Here is a 26854-nt window from a genome sequence, read left to right on the forward strand (position 1 = left end):
ATTTTTCAGTTTTTTTTTTGACCCGTCCGGATTTGATCCCGAGTTCTAAAAGTGATAAGATGCTACCTAAACCGCTTGGCCATTTGGTCTTTCCCGAATATGTCAGGCCAAGTCCACCACTATCTGGACGCTTCCATAGTGGGTCTAGACGAACAAACCATAGATTAATGTGGTATAGTAAAGCAACGTACGAGCGATCAGACAAGAGTGCGCGCCTACCTGGAGGGTTTTTCTATAGGAAACTGGGCTTTATTTTAGTGATAGATACGTGAATAAAACGTTGAAAACGCCACGCAACCGGCTTGTCGCTAGGCACGAACCCGCGACCACTGTTTACTGATTTTATCCATTTGGCCATTGTTTACACTGAGAGCCCTTCTCCATACCCACCTGGGTATGGAGAAAAGGACTCTGTGTAAACGGGAAGAGTCGGAAATTGAAAAAAACCAACAAAAAAGTACCGAATTTTACTTTTCGTTTCTCACTTTTCAACAATATATAACTTTAATTTGCTTTTAAATTAATAAAACATTATTAATATAAAAGCGAATCTTCAAATAATTCCAAGACGTTTAATACAAAAACTGGGATTCAGTTATAAAAAGAGAGAAACTGCCATTTATGGTGTAACATTTTCATCATTTTTTAAATTTATGTACATAAAAAGCATAAATAAAATTCAACATCATATAAAAACTAAAAAGAATATAATTTCAAGTCAAAATCAAAAAGAAACAATGTTATGCTCACAAATTCAGTCCTCATCGTCACTTATTATCGTTGTTCGAGAATGATTGACTAGCTTTATTTCAAGATCTGAGCTTGTTTCATCAACAAGTTAAACTGCACTTTCAGTAGGTTTAGGTTTTAAATATCTGTCATTAGAGATTGTTTGCCCTTGCTTTGCAAATCTATATAAATTTTCTTTTTAACGACGATCTTTTCTTTTTATTCTGCATTGTTATGGCTAAAATTTTTTCAATCAATTTTGCAGACAGTAAAAATCGCAAAAAATAACTTTCCTTTCACTATGTTTTTTTTTTTTTTTTTAACTCTTTCCGCCCTGTGGGCACTAAGAGGGCCTCTTTTAGAAGGCCCATTATGGGTTCGGCCAGGCCCACAATGGGGCGACCGGGTGGTGAGGGACGGGGCCCGACATATCCGAACGGACCACCCCCGAAAAATTCCTGGGGATTATTCAACCCGTTCGGATTCGATCCCGGGTCCCCCAGAGCGGTAGGCTGCCACCTTGACCGCTCGGCAATCCGGCCGTCGATTCACTATGTTGTTAAAAATACACACCCAATAAAAGTTTATACTGTATTTTGGACTATTTTTGTGGTTCCCATCTATTAAAAGAGTATAAATGATCGAAAATTTAGTGATATATTTTAGTCTTTACGAAAAATAATGCACATCTCTCTAAACACCGGTCTTCCCCTGAAACTTTTATGAAAAAGCACACCAACGTCGAAAAAACGCTGTTCACGAGAACATTTAGCTCTGTACACCGAACTGCGGCGCATGTTATGTGATCCGTCGCGATTTTTGTTATGTGAAAGATAATTCGTTTCTAAACCGCGTTGTAAACAATTTTTCGCGTTTTTCCACCGCGTTGTAAAGGTACCGCGTTGTAGGAGGCCTATCTGTACTCGCACTCACTACAAAAATAACAATAGGTCCCTAGCTGTGGTTGAATATAACCACTACCTCGACTCTATTTACAGAGAAATTGCAACACATACAAACGAAGAGATTGCTTACAAGAGACCCAATACTATATACGACCTTCTGCGCAATGGCAAGAACAAAATAGATTTAAAAAATTCGCTTCAGGAATATACTCTATTCCTCTACGGGATGACAGGTTTCAAACAGAGCTTGTGTATGTTGGATCCACGAAACGATCTCTCGACAGGCGTCTACGTGAATACAAATATGACATCGATCACAACAAAGATACCACCGCCCTATCGACTTACGCCTCTACACCGGGAATAAGTGCCAGACTGATCAGACTCTCACACCGCTTGCAACACATACGATCTCTAGAAATCCTTGAAACACATAAGGCCGGATTACATACTAACTGCATCAATTCCAAAAATGCTATTAATATATCTCAAGCTTGGAAGTTCTGTTACGAGGGTGACGACAACCCCCACAACTCGGTTAAACTCGCACATTCATCTGTTGCATTAATTGTGTTTATAATGCATATTTACTTTCGTTTGTAATTTTGCGTGATATCTACGGCAGCAATACGTATGCATCCGTGGCAACGCCCACAAAGATTTTATACGAAAGATTTAAAACATTCTAAATGTTTAAATCGTATCGTGAAACTGTTCTTCGAATCTCAGTATTTGTAAACCTGGCGAAGACCAAATTCTAAGGTCGATTAAATATTTTTATTGGATAATCAAAGGTTTTAGTGAGTCATTTGTATATAATTTCCTGTATCTTTATAAGAAGCTGTCGAATTTATCTTAAAGGTATTTTTAATATTAACTTTATCCAGTTTGATGTTGCATTAATACGCGAAACCCGCGACCGAGGAATCTTTCCGAAAAGCGAAATCCTAAGAATTTGATTGATTTCATCCGATGAACGAAAAAGACATTTAAACGAATTTCGAGCAATTTTCGGAGAAATGATCAAGCCTCCAGACGTAGAATTTAAAAAGATCGTCTTTTATCTGTCCACGGTGGACATTCTACACCACGTGAATGCAGAAAATAATTTATTTATCAAATTCCAAACACAAGAAAATGGTCGAAGCAAAATTTAAAAAGAAAAAAAAATTATTAATTAATTTTTAAAAAATAAAATTGATTTTTTTAATTCGAATTTTTACGTAATTCGAACGTTGTTGACGCGTCTTTTAACGTTTGTGCGAATTTCGTCACGCATGACGATTCGCAGTTCGATTGTGTTTCTTGTTGTGATCGGACGAGCTTTTGTCGTGCTCTTCGATTGCGTGCTGTTTTTTGCGGTTTGAGGACTTTTGCAGAGAAGATTAAAGATTTATTAAGAATTTATTTAATATTACTTGGAAGATCGGTTCCAGAAGACATCTCGGCACATCGTTCGATGGTCGGCCGTTTGCGCTTCGGATTGGAATCTTTTAGATTTAAAAGGGCAGCTGCGGTCATCATTTTGCTTTTTTCGAAAGAATTTAAGCATTAATTTAAGCTTTTGTTTTCACCGGACTAATTGCAAATTCTCTTTTCTTACAGAATGAAGACGTTGGTGCGGCTTTGGAGGCGGTTCCGACAGAGGCAGGCGGTGGCGCCGGAGGGAGGAGGTTCCTCGGACGACGCGGAACGAGTCTGTCGTTCCGTGCCGTTGGAGGAGCGGGAGCTCGACGAGCGAGAGGCAGCGGGTGAAGAAGACTTTCCCCAAGTGCGCGTGGCGTGGCATCCTCCCGGAGTCGGGATCATGCGACGCTACACTCTGGGTCCAGTGCACTTGGCCAAGGTCTTCGGGGGTCATCCGGCCACAGACCTTGCTGTGGCGGATGTAGAAAATGACAGCTCGTCCGAGTTGACATTTTCTGGTTGGTCGCGTTCTGCCCGTTCGTCCGCGACGGCGACGCAATCGCCATGCCGAAGTCGGAACGGGGAGGAATCGGAGGAGAGAGCCGCCGAAGTTGAGGGACCGTGCTGTCCGTGGTTTCGTTGCTGCGGACGGCTGCGGTTCCCTTGGCCTAGGCGGTGATCCTCTTCGGTTTCCTCTTCTTCACCCGGATGCGACTTTCTTACCGGATTGGACACTTTTCACCCGGACTCGACACCTTTTCTCGGACGTGACTTCTCTTACTCGGTCGTGACTCACGGACTTGTCTCCCGAACGTGACACTCGGAAGACAAGTCCGACGACAACGGATTTGACTCCCGATTGTGACCACCCGGACGTGACACTTTTACTCACAGGACGCGACATTCGGCCGACCTTTCTTCCCAAACAGCTGTTATGAGGATTGAGCTTCCGGTTAGTGTAGGTTAGAATAAGCTAGGCTAGGCTAGGTCAGGTCTTTCGCTCTTCTCATAACACTGTTCGGGAAGAAAGACTGTCTGATAAAGGTAATAATAGTAACCTTAGGTGATAAATGAATGAACTTCTCGTTTTCTCACTGCCTTTGTGTTTTCTAGGAACATTTGGGAGGGAGATTTTTCTCCCTCCCCAACTTTACCACCAAGAGGATCAAGTGGACAAGTGAATATTATCCGAAATCTCCGATGGTAAGAACTCTCGTTTCATTTTTTAACACATCTTGTTCTCGTATTGTAATTTACTGTTTTTCTGTTTATAGACATGCCTAAGAAGTTTTTCGATTACACACACACACACACACACACGGACATAACATCAATGTACACGAAGATATACACCGTTTAACCTTTACTCGAATTCTCGCACTCACGCGCTCATACGCCAAGCGCCTCGTTCTGTGTAATTCCACCCAATGAAACAACCCGAACACTCACTTCCCACAAATCCAACCCCTGGGTCCTCGTCCCGGGAAGTGGAAACGCCAATTTTAAAGATTAAAAGACTTTAAATTGGCAGCCGAAGGGGCTCTGGTAATTACACATCTTGCATGGATTAAACAGAATTTCATACATTAGCATCAATAATCGTTTTGTGATGAATTTTTCTGTTAAATTTAGTGTGGTAAGAAAAGATCCACGATGTGGGCAGCCGCGAACTGTATGGAACGGGACTTGACAGACCGCTCTGGGTTCTTCAACAGCCCAAATCGAGGACAGAACGGTAGACCGAAGTCTTAACCGTTCAGACATCCGGCCGTCACCTTGTTATACTAGGTATAACAAGCCGCGACACTTCCATATAAACAGTTTCTTATTGTACACTAGACACTTGCACATAAATTGTTTTTAGTTGGTCAACAATGTACCATAATATATTATTTCGGTGAGAAATTGATATTCGGTGTACACCATTTCTTTCACGACGCGTTTTAGGAACTTAAGAATGACGTATATTGAGGACGTTCTGTATTTAATAATAACGGATGAAATTTGATCCAATAATCTAGTGTCTTATATCAGGAGTCATGATAGTGACTCCCCGACAAGTAAACTACATATACAGGAATCAGAGTTGCCGATTTTCTGGGGTCGATTTCTCCGTCTCTCAGACACTTAGTAATTTTGTCTTTTGAGGGAAAATTGCTTTCTTAGGTAGTGTGCAAAATTTCAAGATTTTGTATAAAGCGGTTGCCGAAATATAAGCAATCGAAAAGAGCAAAAATCTGCAAAAAAGCTGTATTTTCTTTTTTTTTTTTTTTTATCTTTAAATTGGCGGCCGAAGGTGCTATGGTAATCACAACTCGCATCGATTAAGGGAGACACAAGAGTGAATGAAATACAAAGTAAAATATATGAAAACAAGGTAACATAAATTAAAAGAGAAATGCTCATTTAAAAGACTAATAAAATAAAACGATCGTGTTCGTAGTAGATGACGAAAAAATAATAAAATTAATAATTAGCTGGAGCTTTAGATCATTAAGAAATATTTTTCCAGAGGTGGTCAATATGATCGTTGCGAAAGTTGCGGAAACGCTTGAAAAAAATAATAAAAAATTAAAAAATTATATTAAACTTTCTGGCAACACTTATCCGATATTGCGTTTACATCACGTGACAAACATGCCGCATTTCTGTAGTCTTTAATTCATCGAGAAAGTCGTTTTTTTAATCTGTCAGTTATGTGTCGCGAAGAGAGAAAATAATGCGGAAGAGAAACATAAGACATATTTTAAAATGTTTTCCAACTATTTCTCATTCTGGACTAAATACGTAAAATATAGAAATTGCTAACGACCGATTAGGAATTTCAATTCCTTACACGAAAAACATTTGGGGTTGATGTTACCTTAGGTAGCCAAGATGGCGGCTCGTCTCTAATACCGGCAAGGAAACAGTGGGACGCACATTCTAACCTAACCTAACCTATTCGAATAAATTACCATAATTATTAGCAACCAAATTATTAGAATATGTTAGGTTAGGTTAGAACGTGCGTCCCTCTGTTTCCAAGCTGGAATTAGAGACGAGCCGCCATCTTGGCTACCTAAGGTAACGTTAACCACATTTGGTAAATAAAAAAAAAATTATTTTGTTAGTAATAGTGAATACGATTAAAATATTTTTTCTTGTAAATTCAAAAATTCGTATAGTAAATCCCAACAGTAATACAAAACTATTAATTTATAATTAAGTTTTATTGAACTAAAAAGAACTATTGCTTGCATTATTCTGAATGTTTTAAATTGTTCATACTAAAATATAAAATGATCTTATTAAATTAATGATCATTAATAAAAATTAATACTTATTATAATAGTTACAGATGGAAAAGAGAATAGAAGCTCTTTCAGAATTAACAGATGATTCCTTTAAAATGAGAAATGAAGTTTTAAAAAAAAACATCTAAATGATATTACAAATAAAACAAAATATTAATATAATAATAGCAAAGCTAAAATTACAGTTTCGAATGAGTGATTTTGACCCCTAAGTTTTAGATCTCAGGTCCTGACCGTCTCATTCAGGACTGCATTAATACTGTAGTAAAACTTATATTTTGGTAACATTGTGTACCAAACAAAAACACATCTCAGATGTTTTTGTTTGAAATCAATAGTTTTTGTTTAATAATTGTGTTATTATGTGAAAACATAAGACGATGATGTACAGTACAATTCATTCGGCACTCGCTGACCAACACGCTGCTGACAAGCAAAAGCTGAACAACACTTTGCTGATGGACACTTTTGATATACCGTTTAGACAACCCAGGGCGGTCTGTCAAGTCCCGTTCCATACAGTTCGCAGCTGCCCACATCGTGGATCTTTTTTTACCACACTAAATTTAACAGAAAAATTCATCACAAAACGATTATTGATGCTAATGTGTGAAATTCTGTTTAATCCATGCAAGATGTGTAATTACCAGAGCCCCTTCGGCTGCCAATTTGAAGTCTTTTAATCTTTAAAATTGGCGTTTCCACTTCCCGGGACGAGGACCCAGGGGTTGGATTTGTGGGAAGCGAGTGTTCGGGTTGTTTCATTGTGTGGAATTACACAGAACGAGGCGCTTGGCGTATAGTGCGTGAGTGCGAGAATTCGAGTAAAGGTTAAACGGTGTATATCTTCGTGTACAGTGATGTTATGTCCGTGCGTGTGTGTGTGTGTCTGTGTAATCAAAGAACTTCTTAGGCATGTCTATAAACAGAAAAACAGTAAATTACAATACGAGAACAAGATGTGTTAAAAAATGAAACGAGAGTTCTTACCATCGGAGATTTCGGATAATATTCACTTGTCCACTTGATCCTCTTGGTGGTAAAGTTGGGGAGGGAGAAAAATCTCCCTCCCAAATGTTCCTAGAAAACACAAAGGCAGTGAGAAAACGAGAAGTTCATTCATTTATCACCTAAGGTTACTATTATTACCTTTATCAGACAGTCTTTCCTCCCGAACAGTGTTATGAGAAGAGCGAAAGACCTGACCTAGCCTAGCCTAGCTTATTCTAACCTACACTAACCGGAAGCTCAATCCTCATAACAGCTGTTTGGGAAGAAAAATCGGCCGAATGTCGCGTCCTGTGAGTAAAAGTGTCACGTCCGGGTGGTCACAATCGGGAGTCAAATCCGTTGTCGTCGGACTTGTCTCCCGAGTGTCAGGTTCGGGAGACAAGTCCGTGGGTCACGACCGAGTAAGAGAAGTCACGTCTGAGAAAAGGTGTCGAGTCCGGTTGAAAAGTGTCGAATCCGGTAAGAAAGTTGCATCCGGGTGAAGAAGAGGAAATCGAAGAGGATCACCGCCTAGGCCAAGGGAATCGCAGCCGTCCGCAGCAACGAAACCACGGACAGCACGGTCCCTCAACTTCGGCGGCTCTCTCCTCCGATTCCTCCCCGTTCCGAATTCGGCATGGCGGTTGCGTCGCCGTCGCGGACGAACGGGCAGAACGCGACCAACCAGAAAATGTCAACTCGGACGAGCTGTCATTTTCTACATCCGCCACAGCAAGGTCTGTGGCCGGATGACCCCGAAGACCTTAACCAAGTGCACTGGACCCAGAGTGTAGTGTCGCATGATTCCGACTCCGGGAGGATGCCACGCCACGCGCACTTGGGGAAGGTCTTCTTCACCCGCTGCCTCTCGCTCGTCGAGCTCCCGCTCCTCCAACGGCACGAAACGACAGACTCGTTCCGCGTCGTCCGAGGAACCCGCTCCCTCCGGCGCCACCGCCTGCCTCCGTCGGAACCGCCTCGAAAGCCGCACCAACGTCTTCATTCTGTAAGAAAAGAAAATTTGCAATTAGTCCGGTGAAAACAAAAGCTTAAATTAACGCTTAAAGCAAAATTCTTCCGAGAAAAGCAAAATGATGACTGCAGCTGCCCTTTTAAATCTAAAAGATTCCAATCCGAAGCGCAAACGGCCGACATTCGAACGATGTGCCGAGACGTCTGCTGGGACCGATCCTCCAAGTAATATTAAATAAATTCTTACGTCTAGGGTCAATATGGACTAAGACTTACCTGAATAATCGTTAATCTTCTCTGCAAAAGTCCTCAAACTCAAAAACAGCACGCAATCGAAGAGCACGACAAAAGCACGTCCGACCACAACAAGAAACACAATCCAACTGCGAATCGTCATGCGTGACTAATTTCGAACAAACGTTAAAAGACGCATCAACAACGTTCGAATTACGTAAATATTCGAATTAAAAAATCAATTTTATTTTTTTAAAATTAATTTATAATTTTTTCTTTTTAAATTTTGCTTCAACCATTTTCTTGTGTTTGGAATTTGATAAATAAATTATTTTCTGCATTCACGTGGTGCAGAATGTCCACCGTGAACAGATAAAAGACGATCTTTTTAAATTCTACGTCTGGAGGCTCGATCATTTCTCCGAAAATTGCTCGAAATTCGTTTAAATGTCTTTTTCGTCCATCGGATGAAATCAATCAAATTCTTAGGATTTCGCTTTTCGGAAAGATTCCTCGGTCGCGGGTTTCGCGTATTAATGCAACATCAAACTGGATAAAGTTAATATTAAAAATACCTTTAAGATAAATTCGACAGCTTCTTATAAAGATACAGGAAATTATATACAAATGACTCACTAAAACCTTTGATTATCCAAGAAAAATATTTAATCGACCTTAGAATTTGGTCTTCGTCAGGTTTACAAATACTGAGATTCGAAGAACAGTTTCACGATACGATTTAAACATTTAGAACGTTTTAAATCTTTTGTATAAAACTGTTGTGGGCGTTGCCATGGACGCATTTTTTTTTTCTTAACTCTTTCCGCCCTGTGGGCACTAAGAGGGCCTCTTTTAGTAGACGCATTATGGGTTCGGCCAGGCCCACAATGGGGCGACCGGGTGGTGAGGGACGGGGCCCGACATATCCGAACGGACCACCCCCCGAAAAATTCCTGGGGATTATTCGACCCGTTCGGATTCGATCCCGGGTCCCCCAGAGCGGTAGGCTGCCACCTTGACCGCTCGACCATCCCGCCGCTGCCATGGATGCATGCGTATTGCTGCCGTAGATATCACGCGAAATTACAAACGAAAGTAAATATGCATTATAAACACAATTAATGCAACAGATGAATGTGCGAGTTAAACCGAGCTGTGGGGGTTGTCGTCACCCTCGTAACAGAACTTCCAAGCTTGAGATATATTAATAGCATTTTTGGAATTGATGCAGTTAGTATGTAATCCGGCCTTTTTTTTTTTTTAACTCTTTCCGCCCTGCGGGCACTAAGAGGGTTTCTTATAGCAAGCCCATTATAGGTTCGGCCAGGCCCACAATGGGGCGGCCGGGTGGTGAGGGACGGGGACCGACATATCCGGACGGACCATCCCCCGAAAAATTCTTGGGGATTTTTCGACCCGTCCGGATTCGATCTCGGGTCCCCCAGGGCGGCAGGCTGCTAACCTTGACCGCTTGTAATCCGGCCTTATGTGTTCCAAGGATTTCTAGAGATCGTATGTGTTGCAAGCGGTGTGAGAGTCTGATCAGTCTGGCACTTATGCCCGGTGTCGAGGCGTAAGTCGATAGGGCGGTGGTATCTTTGTTGTGATCGATGTCATATTTGTATTCACGTAGACGCCTGTCGAGAGATCGTTTCGTGGATCCAACATACACAAGCTCTGTTTGAAACCTGTCATCCCGTAGAGGAATAGAGTATATTCCTGAAGCGAATTTTTTAAATCTATTTTGTTCTTGCCATTGCGCAGAAGGTCGTATATAGTATTGGGTCTCTTGTAAGCAATCTCTTCGTTTGTATGTGTTGCAATTTCTCTGTAAATAGAGTCGAGGTGGTGGTTATATTCAACCACAGCTAGGGACCATTGTTATTTGTGTTGTGAGTGCGAGTATCTGTATTTTTACTAGGGTTTAATTGTCAAGAATAGGCAAAAGCAGTGTTATAAATTAATTTTACGCCATATCCGTGTTGCGTGACTGTGTGCGCTGTAATTCAGACAGTGTGTCTTCGAACTTAAAGTTGTGGGTGAATGCTTTTTTGCTTAGGGCACGGAAGGCAGCTATTTTGTAAGAGAAGGGGTCTGCTGAATTGGCTGGGATGAATAATGGAGTGTAGCAAAACTTGTAATGGATCTTAGTTGCTTGTAATATCTTGCTGCCATCCAATTGCAAATTGATGTCCAAGAAGTTTTCATTTGCATTGCTCATCTGGTCTAACTTGATACGTAGGCCATACAGGTTATTGTTCATTGCACCTATGAAAAGGTTAATATTGGGCTCGGTTTTCCATAAAATAATGATGTCATCAATGCATCTTTTATATATAAGGATGTTGGGCATAAAAAAGGGTATGACTCTTTGTTCAAATTGTAAAATGGTAAAATAGGGTAAAAAAATAATGTATAACATTGCTTGTGCCTATTCTTGACAATTAAACCCTAGTAACAATACAGATACAGGTAGGCCTCCTACAACGCAGTAGATACATTCCTTGAAAATACCGCATTGTGGGAAATCACGTTATAGGAGATACCAACTTGAGTATTAAGCAGAATTCTTCACCGAATTTCATGAAATATTACAAAGCGTATGAAATATATTACTTATAAATGATGTGACGGGGTTAATGGCGCGCGTCGTGGTTGGCGTCAATTATGGAATGCACATTTGTGCTAATTGTTAATGATACAACAATACAAATGCAATTGTTCTTTGTTCCAGCCATTTTCGGCATTTTTACAATTATCTTGAAAACAGAATTTTGCCTGGTTTTATTTTTAAAAAAACAATAAAACGTTTATTCGTTATTAGTAAATAAATTATTTTAAAATATTTTGTAGGCCCGCCTTTGGCCTTAATTTAATAACTACTTTCAATTGTCTAGGCATTACTAAGGAATGTTTTATCTATAGACACACTATCACCAGACTATAGAAGGACACAAGCTATAAAGAAAGGGCAGCATACATTATGCAAGAAGCTTTAAACCTGGAGTTGGTAACTGGTGGCCCGTTAAGGCTTCATATCAGGTCCGTGGCTTCAATTTCTTTTCTAAAAATTAATATTTCTAACATTTTGCGAGAATTAAAACAGAAAAATTCAAGTGATTTATATAAGTCGTAAAGACCTGGTTGCACGTGGCCCTAATTGCAGTCGAGGCTAACTTGGTAACGAAAAGAAGAAATATTCCGTGTCTTCAATGCCAAGTTGCATGGGACAATAGGCAAATAATGTTCATTGGTTTCTTTTGTATTTGTGCAATAAGCTAGAAGTAATGAATTTTCTGCCGTTTGTTTAATAATGGAATTTGGGGCCTCCTAGATTAGGAAAAAGGCAACACAGATGAAAAGGAGGCACGTGCCCTAATATACGGGAGCCCCTTCTACCCATGCTTACATTAATGTTGTTTTTTGATTACGATAACGTAACATATGGGCAATCTGCCAAGAAGCAATACCACCCAAAAGGACTTTTATGAGAAACTGGCCATTATTTGTTAGACTCGTGAAGAAAATATGGAAAACTAGGTGGCCAGCAAGCGACTAATCTGTGTTTAGTAATTTTATCCATTCAACCACTGGTGGGCCATTTAATGCTGTTTTTAGACTATCCTTAGTTGTAATGTTGAATGTTACGAAATTTATCCCCAATTTTGATGACATTCTTTCGAAAAAGCAGTCACAATTTCATATTGATTTATGCACGTAGTTATTTGGAAACTTCTTAAAAATCTTAATCTTTGACTATATTGTAAGGTACCTGGCCCCATACTCGTCTTCTATAGCTCACCCTATTGGCCCAAATCAGGTGACGAGGTGATGAGACGTATTGCTGAGGGCCCAATACAAATGTTTTTTGTTTTGTTTTTTACTTTCTGCTCTGTGGGCATTAAGAGGGTCTTTTCATCAAGCACATAGGTTCATCAGGCCCACCTACTGCTGCAGGACCATGGAATGAATCCAATTGAGTTAAAAGACCCTGAGAATTTTTTGGGGTGGTCCATCATAGATGTTAAGCCCTGCCCCTTACTACCACACAACTATTGTGGGCCTGGCTTAATAAAAGGCCTCTTAGTGCTTGTAGAGTGGAATCAAATATATATATATATATCAAATATATATATATATATTATTATTATTATATATATATATACAGGTAATTATTCTTAAAAAACACTTCTAATTTTCATTTGTCGGTGTTCAGGAGTTTTATCCACTCGACAACTGTCGGACCTTCTTATGTGTGGATTTTGTTTATATCCCAAAAATGGTCAGAACATAGTGAAGCATCAAAAATCCAGACTAACTGAGGCAGGATCCCATCCAATTTTTATTGTTTATTTGTTTGTTTTGTTAAGTTGTGGCAACGCAACACTTGGGCAATCTGCATAGGAGGGATGCCTTCCAGGAGGTCTTTTTAAGAGTAACTGGCCCCTATTCAGGCATTACAAACATGGAGAAAACCCAGAAAACTCCACGTGGCCAGCCTGTCCTGGCGAGGTGCAAACCAGTAACCGAACTCCAGGTTCAGGGAACGAAACCACTTGGCAACTGGTAAACCTCCAATTTTCAATGTCCAGATTTTTGGATATACATGTAAATTAATTAATATCCATTTTTCAACAACCGAATCTGGATTTTTGACATTTCACTGTAATCCTGAAGTACAGTATAGTCCTGGAAACTCAATTTTTAATAACTCAACATTCCGTAAAATTCTTCACCTTCTCGGTCCACATTAAGTCAAGTTTGCAGGACTCTACCATACTAGAAAAGCTGTTTTGTTTGATGTTTTAACCATTTTGACTCTTTTCATGTTTTATTTCTTTCCCTCTTACCTGAAAATAAGGCAAGTGAAAAGCATAACATTTCAATTTATTACATAAAATAACTCTCAAACTCATATAAATTACAGATATATTTATAAATAATAAATATTCTTTTATTTAATAACAAATAACTAATAAATAAAAATTACTCTTTAATTTCTAGACCATTTATGTGGTTTACTAACTTATCACAATATTCTTGAGTGCGATGTCTTTCCTTAACTTTTGCAATTTCTTCCAGTAGTTTGCTAGGATGGAGCGAGGAAATCTCAATCAGAAGATCTAAAATATATTGAATAAATTAAAATATGAATTAAATGCAAAAAAGAAAAAGAGCAATTCACTTACCTAAAACAGCTTGTTGTACTTCGGGATTTTGATCGTCCATATGAAGAAGTAAACCTCCATAAACCGCTTCAAGGTGCTTCGAATACAAACTTACATCATATCCATTAACAAAGCTGTCAAAGTAACTCTTGAACACTTTAGTCATAGTAATTCTTATCTCGTCACTTACATCATCCATACGTTTCAGAAATTCGGGATATAAATTATAAATTCTTCTTTCGTCGACAGATGGAAATAATATCGGAATGATTTTACACAATATTTTACAGGTAAACAAACGCGTGGTTTGAGCTTCATCTTCTAACAGAGATATCAGAGATGAGAATAAGTCGTTTGCCACCGATTCGACCTATTAATATTCAAATAATGAATTATTATTGCTTTTATAATGATTAAAATTAATTGTACATACAGATATCCTTCAACTTATGACTTCTTGGACTTAGAACTATGAATTACATGTTTAGAAAAAGTTTCAAGGCTACAAAAATATCAATGAGTGATGCAAAAGAATAGAGTTAGATTGATATTTTTATATTATAATTCTTTGTCGAGGACTATTAAGGTCTTTTTCAAGCAAAAATATGGCAACAAAGACACAATGGCATTTATCTTTTCGATTATATTAATTTATTATATGTGCATAAAACTTTAAACACAGTAAAATCCATTAACAGTCAGGTGAATTTGAAACAGTCAAAATAATAGAATAGAATTATATCACAAGTCAATGTATATCTGTAATTAATACAAATAATATGTTTTTTTAAAAAATAAGACTTAGTCGCTTCCAAAACACTTTTGGTGGATCACCATTTATTTCCTTAAAATGTTCGAGAATGAAAACGTCGTGACGACCCGACCTTTCTTTTTAGGCTTCACAGCCGGCCGGGAAACAATTCTTTAAAACATAGAAAAAACTCCAATTAAAATTATAAAAATTTCACAAAATTTCACATTTCTCTGTTAGAAGATGAAGCTTAAATTGAAAAATTTAATAATAATTCGCCACCAGAGGAAGGACAAGACAATCTACATTTTACAGCACAAATTTCCAAGTGGATATAAGGTCTGAAACTCCCAAACAGAAGTCATGGATGCAATTCAAGATGTCGTAAGATCACCAATTCCAATTTTTGTGAAATTTTTATAATTTTAATTGGAGTTTTTCCTATGTTTTAAAGAATTGTTTCCTGGGCGGCCGTGAAGCCTAAAAAGAAAGGTCGGGTCGTCCCAAAGTTTTTATTCTCGAACATTTTAAGGAAATAAATGGTGATCCACCAAAAGTTTTTTGGAAGCGACTAAGTCTTTTTATTTTTTAAAAAAATTTTTTCATCCAGCAAAATTCTAAAATTAAAAAAAAAAAAACAAATAATATGATGTATTATGAACTTACATCTGATGCTTTAACAAGATCCCTGAGTACTAAAGTCCAGAAAAATGAGACAGAAGCTGTCCTTATTGCTGTAGCAGTCCTACCAGCATGCCATACTAAGTTTGGAAGAATAATGCTGCTAATCATTGTCTTCATAACATTCGATAAATCTACAGTTTCATCTGCTTCCATAATTAATTTTGAGAGAAGCATAAATAGTTTAACACGTAACTCTGGATCCTTTTTGTCTTGAAGATTATCCATAAGCAATGGCATAATTTTTTCTAGAAGATGTGTGAACTGCATTCCTTAAAAACATATATATTTATTTTATTTATTAACTATAACTTAATTTTAAATAATTATTAATTAAATTTAATTACCAGTATCAGATAAGAGAGTGAAAAACATTAGAAATTCTGGACTATGAATCCCCCACAACTCGTGATTATTTTGTAACTGATCCAAAATACTTTCGGCATGTAAAGAATATAGTTCATCTTTTGAAGACAATCCATCTATAGTAGCAAGATTTGTCATTGCTTCTTGGATCTAACAAAAGAAATATTATATTTATAGAGAAACGTCGTCTAAACTAGGATAATAATTCATAAAATATTAACCCTTTCGTCATAAATTTGAATTTTTATCAATGCTTTAATCATCAACAACACTGTAAATAACTGCAGACTGAATTCTTTAGCACCTTCTCTGCAGATATTTAAAATTGCTTCGACACAGGATAGAAGATTAAGCTGTTCTTGAACCTGAAATTAAATAGTTTATATAAATTTACATATGTAAACAGATTATCGTACAAAGTTATATTAATTTATAGAATTATTAATTACTAGTAGTTACAATTATACTAATCATTAGCAACTACATCAATACATAAAGGTAGAAATGAACTGCAAAAATAAACTGTGAAATCTTGAGAAGAATATTTCTTAAAAGATCTCTATAAAATAAAGCTTAATTACTAAGTCACCTCAAGATAAAAATCGCATCATGAATTTACTATCATCTATATCAATGTACAGTAGTTTAATTCTTGGTCAATTACTTTCAAAGAACATCATTTGAAAACATTGCAGTTTAAGTATAGTAAAAATCATCAAGCCATTTCCTCAATGGCCAAATAGACAAGACATCAATTCAGCCTCAGAATTTTATTCGGGGCTCAGATTTGAATCTGAGCCCCGAAATGATTTAGAACTTAGAAAATTTACAGAAATTTTCAAACAGACAATAATTTAAGAAGGTGTCTTCTCACTTCGTCCTTTTCACACACCATCAAATGAATACACGTTTTTAATTGTTTGTGCCATCATCAGAGAAAAGATCAGTTGAAATTAGGTGGAAAGAACATCAGCAAGATATCAGAAATAACAGAAACAGCACTGTGCTTGTGGTTTACGCATCAGATCAAGAAATCACAGCGGATTTCGAGAGCGCTAAACTCCTCGTCACCACACGACATACGGACCGCCTTCGTTGGCTAGAGCAAATGGAGATTTGTAAAGCCTTCAAGTACACCCAACCAATCAATTCGAAGGACGAGATGAAGTTATCTTTAGCATGGCAGGCACTAATTCAAGACAGCGATACGGACCAACAGAGGCAAAATAATTAAAGAGGCCATTACAGGGAGCTGAATTGGACAAAGATGCAATTGGATTACGTTTTGGTAGTTTACGTCACGAAGTTAAACGCGTAATCGTATTACGTAAAGTTTAGAATATCGATGGCACGTGGTTTCCATAGACACAGAATCAGACAATTTGAATTTTATCCAGAAAGAGGATATTCTTCGTTTTAACGGTCAAAAAAGAAAATAGAATAAATTTCGCTTGAAGAAAGACCTAGTGAGGGGCCGAAAACGTCAGCGCACGAACTTTGGCAGCACTGGTGACAAGGTTTACGAGAGAATTGAATGGTATCATTCCGGTGTGGATAGGTGAATTGTATCAGAGAAAAGATTTTAATGTTTTAAATATTAAGATAGACAAGAAACCTCTAAAGAAAGGTCGACTCTGTAATGAGACTTATTTTCTAATGTTGTGTGAAAGAGACAAAATGAGAAGACACTTATTTAAAGTATTGTCTATTTGAAAATTTCTGCACATTTTCTAAGTTTATACTTATTGTTCCAGCAATTTTCTTTATCAAATTCATTCAGAATTTGTAATTTTTTAATTTTGAAATTATGATTAGCATATTTTTTGTTTAAATACACTGGAGGGCAAAAGTTAAGTTACAAGTGTTTTTTTTTAATTCTTAATTTAAAATAAAATAGAAACTTTATTAAAATAACAAATTTATTCACTCAATAGGGTGTGTGACCACCCCTTACAGCAATACATGCTAGACACCTGCTTCTCACACTCTTTACAAGGTTATTGATCAATTCATTAGGAATTAAAGTCCATTCTCTTTCGAGAGCAGTCCTGAGCTCATCAAGGTTTCTGGGTGGGGGACAGAGACTTCCCACCCATCTTCCGAGGGCATCCCAAGCATGTTCTATCGGGTTCAAATCTGGAGACCTGGATGGCCAGTCCTTTCTTTGGATTCCAATGTCTTGAAGATACTGAGTCACCAAGTTCGCTCTGTGGGGACGAGCATTATCGTCCATTAAAACGAAATCCATGCCTTCTGTGTGAGCCATTGGACGAATAATGCTCAAGGATCTCATCGTGATACCTTTGACCTGTTAAGGAACCTCCTTCAAAGATATGGAGCTTGGTGCACCCAGTAAGAGAGATTCCTGCCCAGACCATCATACCACCTCCACCAAAGTTGTCTTTTTCTCTCATGTTTGATGGCGTATATTGTGTTCCAGCCTCTCTCCAGATAAAGCATATGCAAGAATCACTCTGTAGGCTAAAGCAGGATTCATCTGTGAAAAGAACTTTGCTTCAGTTGTGGTCTGTCTAGTCTTGATGTTGATGACTCCAATTCAAGTGCACTTTTTTGTGGAACGGTGACAATGGAATACACACAACTGGGCGTCTTGCATAAAGACCAACAGCAGCAAGCCTTATGAATACAGTTCTGACAGAAATTCTTTTTTCTGTAGCTGATTCAAGCTCAGAAGCAAGCATCCTGCATGTTAGTCCTCTATTGAGTTTGGCAGTTACTTTCAAAACCGGTCATCTTGCAATGTGGTAACTCTTGGACTCCTTCCATGGGAATTCTGGAGATATCCCCTCTAACTGTAAACTGTTTCCAGAGCCGTGAAACCACCATTCTTGAAACTTTTAGGCGCCTTGCTGCATCAGCTTGACTAAGCCCCATTTCCATCCATCCAATAGTATGCCATCTTAAAGAATCATCTAAATGATGCCTAGAAGCCATTAGAATGTTAATGAATTTGCCTTAATTAAAAAAAAGCAGTTTAAATAAAGTTTGATTACAAAAAACAGCAAAGTCAAAGGAGCATTCTAACCAGCAAACCACTAAAGATTGAATTAAACATACGTAATTTGCATATTGACAAGATATTTTTCTATTTTCTTATTCGTCATGTAAATTTGCATATATGTCTACATTTTCAAAATGTTTTGGTGCTTTATTTCAAAAGTTGTGAGGCAAAAACTACTTATAACTTAACTTTTGCCCTCCAGCGTATAATGATTCTAGAAATACTAGCTTAAACTTAGAATGCCTAAACTTAATTTACAGTATTTAAAATGCTAATTTACACATATACTTGAAAATCTGGATCAATCAGTCCATATTTTCAATGCTTCACTATATTTATAATTATTTTAAAGATGATTAAAACTGATTTGGAACAACTGTGCATTATTATTCAACATGTAACATTAGAAGAATAAAATGCAGTTATTCTAAACCTGTTTAAACCATTCTTAAAATAATCTTAATATATATTTATACCACGTATATAACCAAGTTTTTGGTAACTTCATATTCAATCATAGAATGATTGCCTAAGCAATTATTCTATTATCATTCTATGATACTTAACATAAACTAAAAATAGAGTGATGCTAGATGATAATGATGGCAATCATTCTATAATAGAATATGATGTATGGTACATGTATAGAATATATGACGACGATAGAATGATGACTGTATCTAATATATAGAATGTGTGATGTCTATATAGAGATTATATGATGATAGAATATGATGTATATGTTTAGAACATATGTTCTAAGTATTATCATTTCATAAAAATCATTAGCAAACTTAATTCAATCAAAATGTATGCTATCAGAATCAAATTAAGGCTAATTACTTATGTAATAACAATTTTGTGCTTAATTGTTAATATCAAAATTAATCATACATATCAAATGGAATATTTAGCTTCCTATTTATTCATATTATCATAACTTTTAGATAATATCTAACTGACAATTCAATTTAATTTCTATATAAGATTATTCACAAATCCACAATAAAAGTTAACTAATATTTTATTATAAAGTAAAATAATTATATTTTTTATTCTACCTGAAAACTCCTACAAACATCAGATTGAGCAAGTGCATTGCAAACTTTATCTAGTTCACTTTCTAATAATTCCTTTTGACTTCTTTTAATTAAGCAACTTAAAATAAGAAGATTACCAGCCGATGGAAGAGAGGTTACTGTTGGAAGAAGAATTTTGATCCAATCATTGGGTTTTACAAAATATCCTAATAATTCTGCACTTTGTGAAATCTACAATAAATGTTAAAATATTTATTATAGAAAATTTAATTTGGTTTTAATTCGTGTAACATTCCAAAAACAAAATTCAGCTTACCATTTTAATGACTTTTTTATTTTCATCTTTTGAAATTTCTGCCATTTTTGTGAGAATACGCTCCAGATACATAGTAGTATTTTCTTCCATATGTAGCAATAGTAAATATAACAATTTTGCTGCTTTTACTCTTACAGTTTCAACCCAATCTCCCAAATCATTTATAACTGCAGGCAAAATATTACAAAAATGTTGATGCACGAGAAGTCGGCAACCGATAGTTGGACGTTGAACTAAATAACATAAAATTAAATTTAAAAAATTCCCAAATTTAAAAATATTTTGTTAAAGAAAATGAAAATATATTAATAAAATGCTTTTCAAAATACAGGGTCTTCTAATATAAACATTACCATATTAAATTACTAATGTATTTTTTCACGGATTGTCCGGCACGTCAGTCTATCCAGAAGAGACCATGAAATCAGATATTTCCATATGGCAAATACAGGCATGCCAGTTTAACTGAGGTTATACACCTCTCTACAGGGTGCATTAAAAAATCTCAATGAGTTATTATTCTAAAACTGTGAAACTGTCAGCAATACATCAAAAACTACAAATATGTGTTTAATTTCCTATTCTGTTTTCTTTCTAACAATGTATTAAAACACTTGTAGAATGCTGAAAATGCTTTTTTTGTGTTTATTTTATTGTAATTTGACTGATTAATTTTATTGTTTAGTTGCAGTTTAATGGCATGCTGATAATCCTGACAGCCGATTGCAGAGACAGAGTTTACATTAAACAACATTTAACAACAGAATGGCCTATAGACGCTGGCTGGCTGAATCATGGCTTAAATGCAAAGCAAAGACGACGAGCATCTATTTCTGAATGCCCTCTAAAGGAACTTCGGCAAAACATTGTTTCTTACTTTCTTCACCATTACTCCCATTTTAGGAGTCACAAACAAATCTAGTTATTCGTTTGTGACGTCAGAAAAGGTCGCCAGCTACATTCTGAAAGCTTCCGAAATAAAATCTTAAGATCGTCAACAACTATTGTTCGGCAATTAATGACAATCCTTTTCCATTTTGTCAGTTTAAAATACGAAGAAATCCATATTTAGAAAATTTATACCAAATTCGAAATTTGTCTTTGGAACAGATTTTTAAGGAATTATTTTCAACATCGTATTACTGTCTCCCTTCGTAACTGTCAAAATTAATAATTTTAAATATTTTATTATTACTATTACATTTTTTATTTCTATAAAAAGATTTCGGTAATTTATTAAAATTGTTTCATTTGTTTAACAGAACATTCTGACTAGGTGATTAACTACAATGACTCCGAAATGCATTAACATTTTATAACCGACACAATACTCGAATTGTAAATAAATGCATCCGATTTAAATTAATCGTAGTTTTAAGTCTTCATCCATTTGAATATCGGAATTAGAACATTTAAAACAAATTTAAAATATTTAATTTTGTTATTTTTGCTCCAAGCAATTAATTAATAAATAATTTTGATAATGATAAATATTGATATATAAATAATGATAAATATTGAAATATAAATAATGATAAATATTGTAATCGTACCGTTTACAATATTTATCAAAGGAATGATATCCATTCTTATCTAAACTTTTCTACCAACAAAACTACCATTTGAATTAAAAAGCCCTCTAAACCTACTGTCGAATGAGTTTAGAAAGTAGGTCAAATAACTTGTTTCTAATCACTGTATACATTGTGGCAAGCTCGAAACACTGTCTCTGCAATGAAATTTTTCTGAACTGCAGTCTACCCAATCTGTAAACCACCGTCGACCTCTAAGCGTTCTTTCTGCAATCGGCTGTGAGTTTCCAGCATGCTAGTCTCCCCCTGGTTATATGCAACATGCTGATCAATCTGCAAAAATATGGTATATTAATGTTAATTATTATCTAAGTATGCAACATGCTAATTGGTAGAGTAACTGTCCAAGTTTCATTTCCTCTCTGCATTTAAAATGTATTGTAATCTATTACCTCTAGAAAGCAATATACATGAAAATGGCAATTCCATTTCATGTTCTGCAGTTTGCAGTCAGACTTGCTCATCATTGTGTGATACAAGTAATCTGCAGAAGCTGTAAAATTGTAGCTGCCATGAGAGGAGACAATGAATATGTCCTAGCAAGTGTAGGAAGAATTTGAGTGTTGATCAGATATGTGATGTATGACAAGAGGTGCAAACATTGAGGAACTGTAATGGGCAAATGTGAAACTTTAACAGTTTTCCAATGTTTTAATGCATGTTATGATGTTCTCAGAAAATAATTAACATAATTACAATAATTAAAAATGTAGCATTCTTTTTGGAAGACACTGTATTTTGTTATAACAAAAAAGATACTTTAATGAAATTAAAAAAAAAAATATTGAGCTGTCCTTCAAGAGCTTTCAAGTATCAAAACAATGATGGGATGACTGGGCCATTTAAATACAGTTAAATAGTAATAGAATATAACAAATTTGTTGCTCAAAGTTACAACAAAGTCAATGGATTTGCTATTTTCAATCTCTTTGTAACTATGTTCAATTATAGATACGATTGATTTGATACTTAAAGAACAACTAAATATTATATTTATCGTGTTTTAACTCTATTAATTGCAGGGTGTTTAAAAAGTCACTTTGCAGTGGAAAAGGTTTATGTAAAGTTTTAATAAAAGTGAAGTTTTATGCACAGTATTGCAATTTCTCCTATAGCAAATGCCAAAAATATCTCCCAGAAACCCCAAAATGCAGGGAGTGAGGTTTGGAGACCTAGCTAGCCAGATTCCATTATAATGGTGCAATTGGCAAAGACATCTTCCAAAAACTGGAAGCAGTAACACAATCTACCACAAAGTGGAAACACTGGACATATGACTTACGAGTCTTGTATGCAATGACATAGATATAACTTTAATGTCATTAAAAATTTCTCACTGCACAGTAATTCTTCAGATACCCTGTAACGTTTTTGTTAAATCTTCATATTCATTCAAACAAAACTGTTCAATTTACCTCCTTCTGGATAGTGAGATGGAAATTCCTCTGAAAATCTAGGAGGTCTTTATGCTTTGATTCATTCTCTTCCTCATATTGTTTTCCAGCTTTCTCCCAAAGGGATTGAGCTTCTTCTCTACATTGCATGTTCTATAAATTACAAAAATGAAATAGATAAAGTATAACTTCTAAATGACACACTACCTTATTTCAGGAACTTCATCCGTTAAAGATGTTAAGAAAATAGGGATTAGCTTGGTAAAGTATGAATAACGATCATGTAACTCGCATAGCCACTTTCCTATAATCGTAGTGATTGCTAATCGAACAGTCGACGATTCACTTAATAACTGCTGCGCCAATGATGCTCTCACATCTTCAATAGATTTATTATTTCCATATTGTATTACTACACCTAAAATTTAAATAAAAATCAAATTAAAAAGCATAGTCCAAAAAATTATAAAAATATTTATTCTTCTTCAGCAAAATAATGTTGCAGAAAAAGAACAATTAATGATAATGCTGCCTTCTTTGGCATTATTAATCCTATTTTCTGTGTGGTTGCTGCTCTTTACCAATTCAACTTCATTTTATGGCTAGATTCTGTTGCAAATCTTCCCTTTTAATCTGGACTTCCAACCAGAGCCACTGAAACACAGTGGTTCTAGTTAGTTGTAATATAAAGAAAATGTCATGATTTATCCAAGTACTGCTGAATTAATTGGGCCATAACTTGGTAATTAAATATATAAAGTAATTTGAAGAAAGGTAGTAGTAAAGGTAAGCAATTAAGCTGCTATTCTGTATTAAATTAACAGTTAAAATTAAATCAATTAATTTAGATTATTATGGAAGGTCAATTCAAAGTGGAAAAACTTGCAACTCCTACTTATCATAGACGTGTTGCCAATTAGACCACCCGAACCTCCAGATCTAAATTTATCAGATCAAGCTACGGCCCAATAAATTTGGCAGTATCATTTAATTTATAATTCGAGATTAGTCTACTGTATAAAATATATTTACATAAAATTTTATCGACATGTGTATTTACAGAAAGGACTATAAATAAGTTTACAATTTTATAGCTTGATAAAAAGGCAAAAACTTATTATTTTTTATTACTGGATACTCAAAAAATGTTGGCAAGACAAGGCAACAAATAGCATGCAGTGGCTGAAGGAAACATTTCCCACTCATGTGATTTCATAGTGAAGTGGATTGGTCATCAGATTACCCCAGAATTTTTTTCTGGAGATAGGTTAATAAACAAATTTTTATGTCTAAACCGAAGATCATTGAGGAATTTATGGCAGAGGTTATCCACAAAATATCAAAGGAAATCATTGAAGTGATTAACTCAATCAGATAATCAATCACATGGGAAGGCAGATCGAACGTGTATCCAACGCTTCGAGACACCAAAACAAATCAACAAGATTTCCTAATTTGTGACTATAATACGTCTTCATACATCATTTAAATAAAACTTCACTGCATATTAACTCTGTAAACTTATTTACAGCCCACACCATACAGGCATTCAGTTGATTTCCTTACCGATAGCTTTAATCGCAACTACCCTAACTTTAGAATGTTGATGTCCTAATGTCTGGAGAAGCGGTTTGATAAGTCTCTCTGACTGCATATGGAAATGGGAAGGAACCGCAACAGCTAACTTCATAACGCACAGACAAGATTCTTTCTTGACTTCATGATATGCATCCGTAATTGTCTTACTGAATATACAGAGTAAATCATCTAAGTATGGCACGAGGTGATCTCCACACTTCTCTATTAAAGTATTCAACGTTTGTATCTGCAATAAACGAACTTCTTCGGAAGTTTCTATAGTTTCTGGACAACCCAACCTTTGAAGAAACACAGGCACAATGTAACTCAGCAAATCTTCAGGAGAAATTGAAAAATTAATAAAATCGTAAATTATCTCGGTTGCTATCTCTCGACAACGTTCTGAAGGGTCGTGAAAGCACTTTAAAATCTGTTTATAGCTCTGAATGATAACTTTCTGATATTCCTCTTTGTCAAGTTCTTTCTGTTTGATCTTCATATCTTTTTTCATTTTTTCAAGAGTTTTCTTCCTCACGGCCTTATCAGAATCTCTCAGAAAGTTAAACTCTCGGTTATTAATATTTTCGCAGTCGGACGCCATTTAAAACAGCAATATAAACAATAAAAGTGAGGAAAACCAGTTAAGACTAACGCACAGTACCTCAACAACGTGATAACAATTCGGGTTGCTAAGCGATTTCAGTGTTGCCAACTCGAAATTAGAATTTACATCGAGATTTTTTAATAAAATTAAAAAAATAATACAGCCAAATCGTATAGTTTCCATATAATTATTTAATTTTTACAGGTAGGTAACGTTTTAAAAAGAACTAAACTGTTATAATACGTAAATCCATTAAATCTAACTAAAAATTGGCATGGCGCGACAAATTTTCGGTTATAAAAGTAGCCAAAAAAAATATATATATATATATATATATAATAAAATTAGTAAATTTATCGACGAATTAATTAATATTAATACTTTTTGTAATACGAAGTAAATTAAAGTATTAATATATATCGGTAAAATAATAAAATTAGAAAAGATTATTAACGACGGAAGTTGGCAGCGGTCGTGTTTTGTATATCATCAAGATGGCTGCCTATTCGTGTATGAGTGGAATGAAGTTCGGAGTCGGAATGAACGTCAATAACATCGAAAATTCTGCATGGAATTCGATGAATTACGGTAAAAGCAGAACATTAACACCGATATCGACGGGTACTTCTGTTATAGCGATGGAATTCGAAGGGGGAGTCATGATAGCAGCTGATACACTCGCCTCCTATGGATCCACTGCAAGATTTCGCGATTGTGAAAGACTAATGAGAGTTAACGATAATATAATAATAGGAGCTAGCGGCGATTATGCAGATTTCCAATTCATACGCTCCATAATTGAAGATAAGATTATCGAAGAAGAAAGCTACCACGATGGATTCAGTCTCAAGCCAAAGTCACTGCTAAATTGGTTGGCAGGAGTCCTGTACCAGAGGCGTTCGAAATTCGACCCCCTCTGGAACACCGTCGTGGTCGGAGGACTGCAGGACGGCGAGCCGTTCCTCGGTCAGGTCGACATGATTGGAACGTCTTTCGAGGCTCCCACCCTGGCCACCGGTCTCGGCTTGCACATGGCCCAACCCATTCTGAGAGGGTACTTTGAAGAGAGAGGAAGAGGGTCCAAGCAAGAAGCCAAGGATAAAATTCAAGAATGCATGACCACACTCTTTTACAGAGATGCCCGGGCGTTCCACAGTTATCATCTCGGAGTCGTTACTGCGGAGGGCGCCGACGTCGAGGGACCTCTTAAAGTGAATCCGAACTGGGAGATCGCATCTTTTAAGAGACTAAATTAACGTATCTTGGCATATTTTTGTGCAATTTTCAAAATTTTGTTTATTTTTAATCGAAACTTATGTAATCTCGCATTTTGCCAATATTAAAAGTTTCTTGAAAATTACTCCGTTTCTGTAATGTTTTCATAATGATTTATTTGTAGAGATAAGTCCAATTACAGATACGTATAACAAGTTGAAATTTTAGTTAAATAAATTTTTAAGCTTTAATAATTGAACTATGTTTCTTATTATCATATTTACTTCCTATATTATTAAATTATGATTACATTCTTAAATGACATATGATGTAATATTTAAGTGTATAGACATTCATTACTAATTTTCTTACACTTTCATAGAATCACGAGAGCATTTAAAATTCTCATGATTCGTTCACTGTGCATTCACTTATTTTGTTCATTTATTTGACTTATCAATTAAAAATCAATAGGAAAATACCTTAAGTTATTCTACTCTAACTTTAAATTCAAAAAATTAACTGCTGTAGATGGAGAATTTCATGTATGCAGAACTGAGCACTTTGTTCCAAACACGTGAAAACATTAGTTTT

General features: G+C 36.0%; 2 protein-coding genes and 1 long non-coding RNA gene across 3 annotated transcripts; 1 reads left to right on the plus strand and 2 right to left on the minus strand.

Moving 5' to 3' along the window:
• Positions 1–3691: 3691 nt before the first annotated feature.
• Positions 3692–3996, minus strand: LOC136970312 (uncharacterized). The gene is made up of 2 exons (XR_010879969.1): positions 3908–3996; positions 3692–3832 (listed from the first exon to the last, which is right to left on the minus strand). It is a non-coding gene; the product is annotated as an uncharacterized lncRNA (long non-coding RNA).
• Positions 3997–13403: 9407 nt separating this feature from the next.
• On the minus strand, positions 13404–25114 carry Dnaaf5 (Dynein axonemal assembly factor 5). Its single transcript, XM_067264726.1, is given in 11 exon segments — positions 13404–13656; positions 13723–14071; positions 15119–15405; positions 15481–15649; positions 15721–15864; positions 19583–19792; positions 19878–20110; positions 22885–22917; positions 22920–23002; positions 23071–23281; positions 24430–25114. Coding segments are annotated over 11 exon segments (2469 nt in total). The 5' UTR covers positions 25043–25114; the 3' UTR covers positions 13404–13519.
• A 398-nt stretch (positions 25115–25512) lies between these two features.
• Prosbeta7 (proteasome subunit beta type-4) lies at positions 25513–26405 on the plus strand. Its single transcript, XM_067264727.1, has one exon. It carries the CDS (start codon positions 25540–25542, stop codon positions 26299–26301), a length of 762 nt encoding a protein of 253 aa, XP_067120828.1. The 5' UTR covers positions 25513–25539; the 3' UTR covers positions 26302–26405.
• The last annotated feature ends 449 nt before the right edge of the window (positions 26406–26854 follow it).

Source organism: Centruroides vittatus, unplaced genomic scaffold, assembly GCF_030686945.1.
Source record: "Centruroides vittatus isolate TY-2023 unplaced genomic scaffold, ASM3068694v2 contig_1916, whole genome shotgun sequence".
NCBI classification, from domain to species: Eukaryota; Metazoa; Arthropoda; class Arachnida; order Scorpiones; family Buthidae; genus Centruroides; species Centruroides vittatus.